The sequence below is a fragment of the Ambystoma mexicanum genome, chromosome 10 (assembly GCF_040938575.1).
Source record: "Ambystoma mexicanum isolate Mex_15411 chromosome 10, UKY_AmexF1_1, whole genome shotgun sequence".
NCBI lineage: Eukaryota > Metazoa > Chordata > Amphibia > Caudata > Ambystomatidae > Ambystoma > Ambystoma mexicanum.
The window spans coordinates 1,306,346,788-1,306,359,557 of record NC_090932.1 but is presented as its reverse complement, the minus strand read 5'-3'; the positions used below and the strand labels follow the sequence as shown (position 1 = coordinate 1,306,359,557).

General features: G+C 45.7%; 1 protein-coding gene across 1 annotated transcript in view; it reads left to right on the top strand.

The window, feature by feature from the left end:
• Positions 1–8,341, top strand: part of LOC138492279 (2'-5'-oligoadenylate synthase 1-like) — a 170,964-nt gene extending 162,623 nt beyond the window's left edge. The window contains exon 7 of the mRNA XM_069619330.1: positions 7,984–8,341. Coding sequence (XP_069475431.1) covers positions 7,984–8,124 — 141 coding nt within the window. The 3' untranslated portion in view covers positions 8,125–8,341. The remainder of the gene's footprint in view (positions 1–7,983) is intronic.
• The last annotated feature ends 4,429 nt before the right edge of the window (positions 8,342–12,770 follow it).

The following is a 12,770-nucleotide window of genomic DNA, read 5'->3' as shown; positions in this document are numbered from 1 at the left end:
GTGTCGGGTGGATGGTTCTGATCAGTGGTTGGGCTTCTTCTCCCTAGGAGATGACTTCAGCCTGGATTGGTCAGGGAATTTTCTTTACCCATTCCCCCATTTCCTCTAATTTGCCAGACACTACACACCTTCATGTATGCTCGCAGTTGCAGCCTAATCTTGGTGGCTCCTTACTGGCCTTGACCGACATGATTCTCGGATTCCTCTTGCTCTTGAGAGGAGTATTTTGTCTCCTCCCCACGACCTGGGATCTCCTAGTACAGCAAGGAGTGGAGGTTCTTCATCCTTGCCTACCATTATTGAACTTGAGCATCTAGTTCCAGAGGAACTGTCCATTGCCAATGCTGGGATCTCTGATGAAAACATTTTGGTAATTGAAAGGGAAGGAAATGATCAACAAGGGGGGAAAAAGGAGTGGCGATGAAGGGGATCTGGAAGGAAAGAGGCCTCAGAGGTCTGTGTTGAGAGCATGGAAAAGATTGAAGATATCAACTAATTCCATGTTGGGCATTAGAGACTCTGTGTTACCATAACTGTGCTGGAAGCCCTTATTATTACAACAATGTTCGGAACACCCTTTTAGTGGTGGGCCAGAAAAACCTTAATAGCTCTCAAAAGGAGATACAAAATAATTTGCAAGTGTAGAATATGCTAGAGATGTTCAGGAAGTGGTGGGTGATGAAAATAGCACATAGCCTTCAAGTCCAAGACCTGCGGGCAGTGGGAGTGAGGGAAAGAGAAGGAATAAGAACATGGAGATTGAAGGGAGCATGGTTACTAGACCCGTGACAAGAGAAGGGCACTTACAGGTACCAATGAGTACTAATGGACTGTGGACAGTAGGCAGAAAAGTGGGACAGATGAGCATAAGGGACACTGGTGGTGCATCACTGGGAAACTCCAGCAAAGGGGTGCGAAGAAGGAAACACTTGCATACTGCACGGACAAGGGGATCAGTGGGTACTGAATTGGGGCAGAGTTGAGGGTGGGCAGGCAAACATGTGGTGTGAGTAGCTCTGAACGAGGTGGGGGGCAGGTAGGAACTGATGAGGCAAGCAGGCGAGGGGGAATGGGTCGTGGCATGGTTGCCTTGCCAGAAAGAGGCCCAAACCTAACTAATTTGTGGGCTCTAAATGCTCCAAGTGCATTGTGCCGCACTCTCACCACTCTAGTCCTTGTTTGGCACCGGGAGACCTTCAAGCCAAATAATGGTGTTTTGTTTTACACTGCTATCACACCACACCAACGGCAGCTGTGTGCTAAACAAAACATGATTAACATTCACATTCTGTATGGACTGGTGAATTTGTGTAAATAAAGGATGGGTTTACATCGAGCCATGCCGAATGGTATGCTTCAAATTCGAGGCAAAGGGACACGGATATAGCGACTGTTTTTTTCCCCTATTCCACCACACACGTAAGGACTCTTCTGTTCCTGTTTACACTTCAAAGCCTTGCTGAAAGCCAGGAGCATATGTTAACGCTGGCTTGTGCCTCTGCCAGTGTCACAATGCATCCATACAAAGAGAAACCCACAGCAGAACACTGCTGCAGGAATATGGTCATGGAAGAACACTGTACCCCATATGGTATGTCATTTGATATTTGTGTAGCCCCTACTCACTTAAGTATGGCTTTGAAGCGCTGCGGTGGATGAACGCCCTTCGGAAGACCGTAGTCTGTGCAAACGTGAATAAAAGGAGCAATACAATGTGAGTGAACAGTAATTGAAATTCCATGTTAGCAGAGATGACTAGGTTGAAGCATTTTAAATCATGCAGCACATATTACAAAGGCATAAGGAAAGACTGCCATAATCATAAATTATAATTATAATTGTTCTTTTATTATGCGCTTAATACCGGAGACCAGGTTATAAGCACGAGCCTGGGATTTGAACCAGTGTTGCTATGGGTTGTCTTGCTTCCAAGACAAACATGTTGCCCTTTCGCCATGTTCCCGGATCCTATGTCAGTGGCTATGTGACAGCTGGACCGCATTTTTCATGGGACTCAGCTGTATTCTATGGGTTTCAGAGTGAGTGGGAGAAAGGGTTTTGTAAATAGTCTGTTAAATCCTAGGCCAGCTCTCTACGTTAAGGTCCCTGCTATGCTTAACATGCAGAACACATGCCTCAATGGCTAACATGCAGTCAACAAGCACATTACTTTCACAGTTGTCACATAAGAAACAGATACCACCAGAGGAGTTCCTCTTATCTGTACCATCTTGTTATTGCAGTCAAATATAGTATAATGGATTCAAACGTGGCAGCGATAATGCATTGTCACCTATAGAAAAATACTGAACTTGTTCTGGTCCTCTAGAGAGACACCACTTGTTACCCTCCTCGTTGACTCACGAGTCCCCTGAATGTCCATTTCACACATGGAACTTCTGATCCTTTCCACTTAGCTGAGGGCAAGGCTGAAATTCCTACAGGTGGGGATTTGGGAGTGCAAGTTGTGGAAGGTGTAGTGATTTAGGTTTCCATGTTGTCTTTGCAGAATGAGTAGAATGCTGAGTGAGTGACATGGAATCTTGCTGGTGAGAATGTTGTTGTATGGTTGAGAGTTCTTAGTGAGAGAGTTGGTGAGATGTAGCCTACCTGGGAGGATGCTGGTGCATGTTTGCCTGGAGCTCTGATGAACTTGACATATGAAACATAAAAGATGTACTGGAAACTAATTAAAGGAACAACTGGAACATCAAGAGATGTCAGAGTCATCATTGGGAACCCAGAGCTTTACAGAAGGCTTCAGTATCCGGTGGGGCCTTGGGATGGGCTAGAGAGGTTTATGTTAAGCAAGACTAATTTCATACATTCACAAGCAAGTGGTCTCCGTGAGGCACTAGTAATGCTTAGCTTAAGAGGGCCTAGATTCATTTAAATCTTAGTAGCATATGGGCTGTGGGAGGACTGGAGTATCTTATTTTGGGAGAGCCTGATTCCGTTCAATGACATTGCTGGCTCATGTCACAGCGGCCAGATCTGAATTGATTAAACAGGAAAGCTTATGGATTGGTTATGTAGGTTGTGGGAGGGCGTGGGGGCGCTGGGCTTTGGTGGGTGGGTTGAGACAAATGAGGGGCTGTTTGTCGTGCTGGGGCAAGTATGACAGATTAGGCATGCAAGGGGGGAGTGGAAGAGAGGGAAAAGACATGTTTTGAGTGCTTTCCTGAAGACAAGATGCTCCTCAATGCGATGGATGTTTACAGGGAGAGAGTACCAAATTGTGGCTCCTTGTACTGAGAAGGAGGTGCCCCCAGTTAGAGGTGATCTGATCACTGGAATTATGTGTAGAAGTGCTGAGCCAGATCTGAGGCTTCTAGTTGGTCTGTAGCGAGTAAACCTTTGTTGCCGGTATTCAGGTCCTTTATTGTAGAAGGCTTGATGAGTGATGCACAACGCTTTGAAGGTAGCACGTTCACCGATCGTAAGCCAATGGAAGACTAGGAGTGCAGGAGAGATGTGTTCTCTAGGACGGAAGGCTAGGAGGACTCTCGCAGCAGTATTTTGCACTCAAAGTTTTCTCAGATGCGAGGTGTGGAATCCTAAGTATAGTGCATTGGCATAGTCTAGGCGTGATAGTATGATTGAAATAATTATGGTAACTGTGTGGAAAGGCCAGAAAAGGAAAAATGCAGCAAAGAATACAGATCTGGAGGTTAACTGAAATCAAAAGGGGATATTAAGGAAGGAGATAAGTCAACATTGAAATCTCTGCCTCAGGTTTTGGCCTTTAAAAATATATTGCTAAATTTTGCTTGCCAAAGGTGTTTCCCAATAATTGCTTAGTCAAGTATCTGTGTCAAAAGTATACATTGTGCAATTAATGTCAAATCACTCATTTGTCTAAAAGCAATCATGAGTTTGAAAATTATGTTTCTGATGGTTTTACTTACGTTCCTCTCATTCAAGCCAATCCCTTTCTCAATCAATTGCTAAACAATCTATCATGATCAATAGCGATCCAGGTGCTATCAAGGGAGCTTTAAACTCCAAGCTAACAATCAGTATACATGATCTTGCTCCCAAGAAATGGATCACACACTCCCTAAAATCTGTTAGCACCCTGCTGGGGAGCCAACCAATAAGGAGGCTAGGAACGCGGGCTGAAACTGGCCATCTCTGGCAACGTTCCAAGCCACCTAATGGCTTGTGCACCTGCCCATCATCTTCCCCCACCCTCCGTTCCCTTATTTTTTACAAATTCCCCCTCCCCATTTACCTGATTGCGGTGGCAGCAAGCTGTGCCTTCCACTCTGCTTCGGTATGGCTGCCATGGAAATGGAAAAGGGGCTCAGTACGGATCCCCCCTCCCCATTCCTTGTCAGCAATCGTTAACGAGTCAGTTTGTTCCAATTACGGGAAGCCACAAGGGATTATTTTATTTATGTCATCCTACAGGTCAAGAAATTCAAAAATGTCATAAGGAAATGTAAGCCCTCTCGATCCCTTCTATCCAGCGAAACTACTGACCCCACTCTTGACACTATTGCTCTTAAATTGACACTTTTAGGCAATGCTCCATTCATGTATATGGATGACGTCCATCCGAAATAAAAAAGGTTAATATTTTCCATCTATGGAAATTTGCATCCTTAAATCCTGCATTACTGAAAAATGTCTACCCTATTTATCAAGTTCCCTGCTCATCCACAATTTGTGAATGGGTAGTAGTCATAGTAGAGCTACACAGAATCTTTAATTCTTCTCCATAATAACCAGACAGGCTTTCACCCAGATACAGGCACTGAATCAGTCCTGGTCAGTGTCTTTGATACTCGAAGGCAAGCAGCAGATGGCGGAGGTGTGGCGGTTTTGAAATTACTGAACATATCTCCTGCCTTTGAGAAGGTCCACTGTAAGCTGCTTGTACCTCATCTCTTCCAATTGGAGTTAGCAGGCCGTCCTTACGGATCGCTCACAGTGGGTGACTTTGTCCCGCTCTTCTCTTTTCTTCTGACTGCACTCGACTTGGGATACACAAGGGTGTGTGTGTGTGCGTGTGTGTGTGTGTGTGTGCCTCAGTCATCCCAAAATAATGCAACATGTGTTGGCCTGGAGAGGCAGAAGAGATACATAATGTATTAGTTGCCAGGCTCTGCCATGGCTCCTCGTCCACGGGGGCCCCCAGTTCACATAGAACTCACAGGTCTAAGACCAACCCTGTGCAGTACCCAGTCTGGACAGGGTGCAAAGCAGTGACTTTGTTTACATTGCCATTTTTGAAAATGTGGGGGACCTACATCTTCTTTGTAGTGTTCTTAGTCCCATGCATTCTACAAACTGCAATGCAAGCTACCCCAGTGCTTGTAGAAGCCAAACATTGTACATTGCAGAGGCCTATCTATCCGAGGATGAAATTGGCATCTAGGCCAGAAGGTTGGTGAGCAACCAAAAGAAATACACTGATATTGGGATTGATTTTTACACTTATTTAGGTGTTCGAAGAAGGTATGTGAATCCCTGTCAATGGTAACACACATGAGGCGGGTGTGGTGGCTCCATGCTACACCCTCTGATGTTTTGTGGGTGTGGTGTTTTGTTAAGGTCTTAACCTTTTATAGAACAAGGCTCTCCATGCTGGTGGTTGCACATGGATTGAACCAGGTGCCCCTGATAACCAGGACAGCTAATGTTCCCATTCCCTACTGTTTCCCATTCTAATTTCACCCAATCCACCTGCTAGAGGGATTCCTCCATGCACTCCCTCCTTTTCGGGGATGTAAAATGAAGAACACTGACCTGCTAGCACACCTCCTATTTACTGGTCGTCCTCTATTGGTGCAGGACAAGTGAGGAACATCATTACGTGTTTGAGGAACGTGCCATGTCCTCATGACAAAACAGCGTACCTGCTGGTAGCAGTGATTAAACACTGGTGGCCGGTTTGATTCTTGTAAACGCCCCCATAACTTAATTCTTCTGACATTCCTCTGAAGATGATCAAACTGAGAAGGAACTGCTAGAGTGCAAAACCAGAATAAAAAATGTCCCTATATATGGCCTTTGTGGACTTCCGGGTGGCCTTTGATTCAATTGATCGACAACTACTTCATGAAAAGCTATGTCGCTTTGAATATCCTGCATCACTACTCTCTTTGATTGACCTACTCCATATGAACACAACAATGCAGGTCAGATTATCACTGGATGGTCAATTATCTGCTTCCTTTGCTACCAAACGTGGTTTGAAGCAGGGGTGCATATTGGCCTCGACCCTTTTTTATTTATTCATTCCGGATATGGGCCATACATTTATGGAAACAATAGGTGATGCTCCAAAACTTGTTTCCCAACAAATAGCATGGTTACTCTATGCGGACGACCTCGTCCTTATGTCCCAAACCCCAAAAGGGCTGCAAAATCTTTTAGATAAATTAGCTGAATATGCCTCTGTGAACAATCTGTTGATAAATACGAAAAAAAAAACAAATCGTGGTATGTGGTAGTCATGCAAGATCTAAAGTAACTAAGTACTCGTGGTCTTTACAAAATACGCAATTTACCACAGTACATCAATATAAATACATGGGTGTATCCTTTCATGACTCAGATAAGGAAGCCTTATATAAACTGAGTTTGGACTCTAAACTAGTGAATTTGATTTCACAGGCTAAAATGTTGGTTTATAACTATGGTAACTTCACTTGTAACCACATCATGATGTTTTTCCATCAAAAGGTTGTACCTATTATGCTATATGGATCTGAAACCAAGGTCCCTAGAAAACAGAAGTGCTGGGATATACTAGAGGCCCGCTTTTGGAAAGGAGTACTAAAATTGCCTAATTCTACTCCATTGGCATTAATACGGTTTGATTACGGTCTCTGTCATTATATGTCCACGTTCTGTGGAAAATGTGTTGTTTACTAAGAAAATGTCTTCTTGGCACCGGCGTAAATAATATCTTGAGCGTTGTAGCCCATTGTTTAATTACTTCTGCTCATGTTTTTCCACAAACTTGGCGCAAATTTATAACAGATGCTCTGTCTGATGCTAACATTACTCTAGACCTCTTGTTGGATAATCCAGAGAGAGCCAAGATCAAACTGTACCAGCATGATTGGATCTCTTCACAAGAGAAATGTGAAACCTATGTTGATTTTGATTGTTCTTTGTTTGGCCACAAGAAACTCAGTCACATGGCCGATTATTTGGTTAAATGTCCTTCACCACACATTAGGAATCAGTACCTAACATTCAGATTAAACCTGTGGCCCACTAATGATATTTTGGCTAGGAGGCGTTTTATAACCAAAGAACAAAACTATTGTCGCTTCTGTGTAAATGTACTCCAGAAAGAAACACTCCAACACTTGATTGTAGAATGTCCTGCCCTACTTGCAAAACGTCATCTGTTTTTTAAGAAATGTTTTGCCATATATCGTCCAATGGAAGCAAACAAGTTCTGGCAAACCATTTTTACCTGTTCAAGAATTTCTGTTAGAATTGCATTGGTGCTGTTTTTGGAAGCAATTCTTTCATCTTCCTCAGTCTAGCTATGAAATCTGTTTGTGATACTTTGAAGAGACGATCTGTAGTTACATGTTAGTGAAGTGTTTTAAATGTATATATGAGGAAAATTTGCTCTTTTTTTATTTATTATTGTTCTGATTTTGCTATTATATTGAATCCATTTTAAAAATGTATCATGGTCATGTCTCATGGTCATGTCAGATGAGATATTTTCTTGTTAATCTTTATTGTTTTTTCCCCTTCTCTCTCGGTTTTATCCATTTTTGGTTTTATTAACGTATGTGTACACTGTTTGTGTTGTAAATATTTTGAAAGGTTGATATTTTCAGCCAACCAAAATAAAAGAAAGAAAAAAAGAAAAAAAAGGTTTCCATGGTTTAAACTAGCTTTTTTAAGTACACTTCTCACAAGTCTTTATTTGTGTTCTTTCTATGATCTAGACATTAATCCCACAATCAAAACAATGACAAAGATATGTTGTTATTTCTTTTGCAGCCCACACTTCCAGATTCGCTGATCAGCCGCAGTCCGAGATATGTACCACGATTAAATTCTTGGTCTACTGACGCAGACAACGAATCGAGCCCGCCACCGACCCAGCAAGAGACCAGTGGGACCTACTGCACCATCCTGTGATCTGGGGGGGTAGGGAATGTGGTCCTCACCTCCTTAGATATTACTCAGCACCTTGTGGGCATCAAGTGGTCCCTAAAAGAGGGGAGGCATGAGTCACGCAAGCCCTGCTGCAGGTGCTCAGCCACAATATGGATTAAAATAATGTAAAATAAAAGGATGTGATAACTAAATATCGAAAACATATGTATTGCTAATAAAAAAAATTACCTTACCAACATCGCACGTCAGGCCAAGGAGGTCCATTATGGAAGGTTTTAGCAGGTGGAAAAAAATACTTATAAAAATGATAGTACTCATTTCTGTTTTTTTTTTATTTAGTGCTTCCTACATCAGTTTTTGCTGCTCTGTAATTATCTAAATAACATAATGCTATTACCAAATTCAAGGGTACTCAGTTTATAGACCTCAAAAGGATGAAAGACTGAGTCGGCCCTTATTCACTCCAATTGTGGTTATTCATTGACTTTTCAACTGTTCCATGTAAAAATGTCCCTGCAAAAATGTCTCCTGACAAAAATTTCGCCATTTTTTACAGAGACATTATTACATTGAACATGAGGGGGACAACCCTGCAACTCCCAAATTCTTTTATTTTTTGCAAGTCACAGGGGACATCCATGCAACCCATCCCCACACATGTCACCATATAATGTCGCCATTGGCTTTTCCCTGCGACATTATGCATGGGGACATTATGTATGAGGACATTATGTATGGGGACATTATGCATGGGGACATTATGTATGGGGCATTATGTATGGGGACATTATGCATGGGGACATTATGTATGGGGCATTATGTATGGGGGCATTATGCATGGGGACATTATGTATGAGGACATTATGTATGGGGACATTATGCATGGGGACATTATGTATGGGGACATTATGTATGGGGGCATTATGTATGGGGACATTATGTATGGGGACATTATGCATGGGGACATTATGTATGGGGACATTATGTATGGGGGCATTATATATGGGGACATTATGTATGGGGGCATTATGTATGGGGGCATTATGTATGGGGACATTATGTATGGGGACATTATGTATGGGGGCATTATTACCTGATACCTTTTCAACAGGCAATTAAAAAGTGTCAAGGTTTCACATAGTGTCGCTTTCTAGGGGCAGTGCTGGGCAAACACTGGACACAGCTAAGTACAGTCAAGGATGCATTCACCTTAATAGTGGTCTGCCGAAGCCCCTTCCATCTCTGTGCTCTAGGGATGCAGGCTGATGGCCAAACAATGGGTTCTATGTTGTTTTAGAAAATATGATCCTTTTCGCAACTTGCATTGTGTTTAGACTCTTGCGCAAAATGAGTTGCAAAAATGATCTCTTTTTGCTCCCTATCTCCCCAGCCGCCCCCCAACCCCTGCCCACCTTCCATTCGCCCTGTTGATTTTCTGGAGGAAACCCCGGATCCCTCCTAGTCCCTCCTAGTCCCTCCTCCCGACTTCCCTCCACACTCTACTCATCCATTCTGAATATTTGCATGGGCTTGTGGGGGCACATTTCAATATGATGTTTGGGGGCCCCTTGCATACAGGTTGGGAAAACGGTCTGAGGCACCTTTTTTTTCAGTCCGATCGTACAATTCCATAATAATGGATAGCAGGAATGCAGTGGGGATGTTAATCGCTGCAAATTATCATGGGACAGGCAGCCAGCGGGGAGCTGAAATGCTGAATGCCCATTGGAAAGTAAGTAACTGCTCTTTGTCAGCAAGGTGCTAATGCAGACGAAACCGGAGTATAAAGCAACGCTGTTGCCTGCCGCGCACAAGCAAAGGCAATCTTTAATGTGCACGCCGCAAAGCGCACATTTAATGTCATGAATTAAAGAAATATGTTGCTGTGTAGTAAGACTGCCATCACAGGGGCAGCTGCTTGGGGGGGCCACCCTGTTGCTTGGCACCCATTTCAACTGAAAGGTTTAAAAGGCCCTGATGCCCTGCACCCTCCTCCACTACCCAGTCTGCATGCCCACTTCCCCGTCCATCCCCACTCTCCACTTACAACTCCTTGCCTTGTCCACTGCTGGTTCGGCCTCTCCTGTCCCCTTTTGCTGCCTTGTAATGTGCAATAGAGTTTCAAACTATTCTACATGCATAAAGTCTGCTGTGCAAAATAAGGGGACATCAAACAATGCCCTCCAAAGTGTAAAGAATGGTACATTTTTACATGCCATCAGGTTCCTGCCTATGTGATCAGTGGTGTTCTGGCCATAGGGGAAAAAGGTATCTTACCTATTAAGCTGAAGGGTTTGCGGGCTGGTTTGGGCTGCGGTGCCATCGGGTCGGGGAGGCAACCACACTGAGAGATCATGAACTTTTTGTCACTATTTATGGACAAATGTATTGCAAAATGCACTATTTGCACAATTTGGGCCTTCCAATCTCCCCTCCAAGTGGTTAGCATTGCCTGTGTGTTGGATCAATGCAATAAGGTGCCGGCCAGACAACTTTTTCAAGAGCTGCTATTAGATCGGAATCCAGCCCTGGATATGATTTTGTAATAAGAGATTTAAATTACGCTCTAACAATTAAACAAAAAGTTATTCGGTTTCCAAATCCAAAATGTCTAATGGGAAAAACAAAAGAGAGGTGGGCAGGCAGTTGTCTCCACGCCTCAATTGGCTCTGCACTTTTTTTTAAGAGTGTGCCCAAGCATACGCATGGAAATGCTTATTAGAAGCAGACACACCAGTCTCGGGAGGATAGTTCAGAGGCAACGTGCTCTCCTTGGAAGCAAGACTACACCAAACAACACAGGTTCAATCCCTGGGTCAGCGCTTTGAGCGCGTTATAAATAACCTATCATATCATACCACTAGCTGTTTACTAAAAGTAAAATATGACATGACAGCTGTCAATTATAAATGTACTGCTTCCCAATTCAGACAATGTTACCCCAAAGCTGCATCAGTTTCATTTTGTCAAATCAAGATATTCCACATGTGCACGCTCGTAAATCGTCGACAACTCTCGTAAAGCCGTATGACAATTAGGGGCTGATTCATGGAACAAACGTGCGCCGAAAATCTTTGCGCAAGCAGGCGCAAGCGCAAAAAAACAGGCGTGCGATTCATGGAAGTCCCTGCGCGTGTTTACCTCGGGATGTGCGCCAAACCTGTGCATGGAGCACAAGTCACTGCAACATTCCGAAAGGCGTGCGCGATGCGCACAGTGAAAGCGCACAACCTTGGCGCATACACCAGAAAGTGGGCGGGACACAGGGCGTAACACGCGGAATGGGGAACAACGCGCGAAAATAAGGGCGTAACTGGGGATGTACTGCAGGGAAGCAGACGGAACGCCCACACGCACTCGAACCACACGCATTCATGGAATCGAATAGGGCAAAGCCACGCACAGCCAAAGACACGCACAAGCTGAAACACGTCCGCCACACGAAGGCAGGTGGTAGAGTCCCAGCGCATCACAAAAGTGGCAACATACAGCAATTGGGCCTGTGCGAGCGGGGCACGTGTATTGCGGGGGTGCGCGGGAAGTAACACACGCGATTGAGCGGGGTACGTGTATTTGGGGGGTGCACGGGAAGTTACACACGCTATTGAGCGGGGTACGTGTATTTCGGGGGCGCGCAGGAAGTTACACACGCGATTGAGTGGGGTACGTGTATTTCGGGGGTGCGCGGGAAGTTACACACGCGATTGAGCGGGGTACCTGTATTTCGGGGGTGTGCGGGAAGTTACACACGCGATCACATCAGGGTACGTGTATTTCGGGGGTGCGCGGGAAGTTACACACGCGATCTCATCAGGGTACGTGTATTTCGGGGGTTTGCGGGAAGTTACACACGCGATCTCATCAGGGTACGTGTATTTCGGGGTGCGGGGGAAGTATCACACGCAACATCAGCAGGGTACGTGTATTCCAGGGGTGCGCGGGAAGTTCCACATGCAATTCCATCAGGGTACGTGTATTACAGGGGTGCGCGGGAAGTTCCACACGCGATCTCATCAGGGTACGTGTATTACAGGGGTGCGCGGGGAGCACCACACGTGAATTGCACGTGTGGGTCCACCCAGGTGTGCCCTCTACACCCTCCACGGCCCCTGCAGGTGGCTCACACCACAGGGGCCTACCCTGCACATGTCCTGCAGGCACCCCATCCACCATGGCCATGCCCCCCAGCCAACCCACATGTCAACTTGCACTATTGCCCACCAACGCATGTCCCCCTGCACCCCCAGCCACCAGGGGCACCCTCCACCAGGCCCCCACCCATGTCTCCCACCACCCCACCCCCCCAGCCACCAGGGGCAGCCTCCACCAGGCCCCCACCCATGTCTCCCACCACCCCCATCCCCCAGCCACCAGGGGCAGCCTCCACCAGGCCCCCACCCATGTCTCCCACCACCCCCACCCCCCAGCAGTGCAGGGGCACCCTCCACCAGGCCCCCACCCATGTCTCCCACCACCCCCACCCCCCAGCCACCAGGGGCAGCCTCCACCAGGCCCCCACCCATGTCTCCCACCACCCCCCAGCAGTGCAGGGGCACCCACCACCAGGCCCCCACCCATGTCTCCCACCACCCCCCAGCCACCAGGGGCAGCCTCCACCAGGCCCCAACCCATGTCTCCCACCACCCCCACCCCCCAGCAGTGCAGGG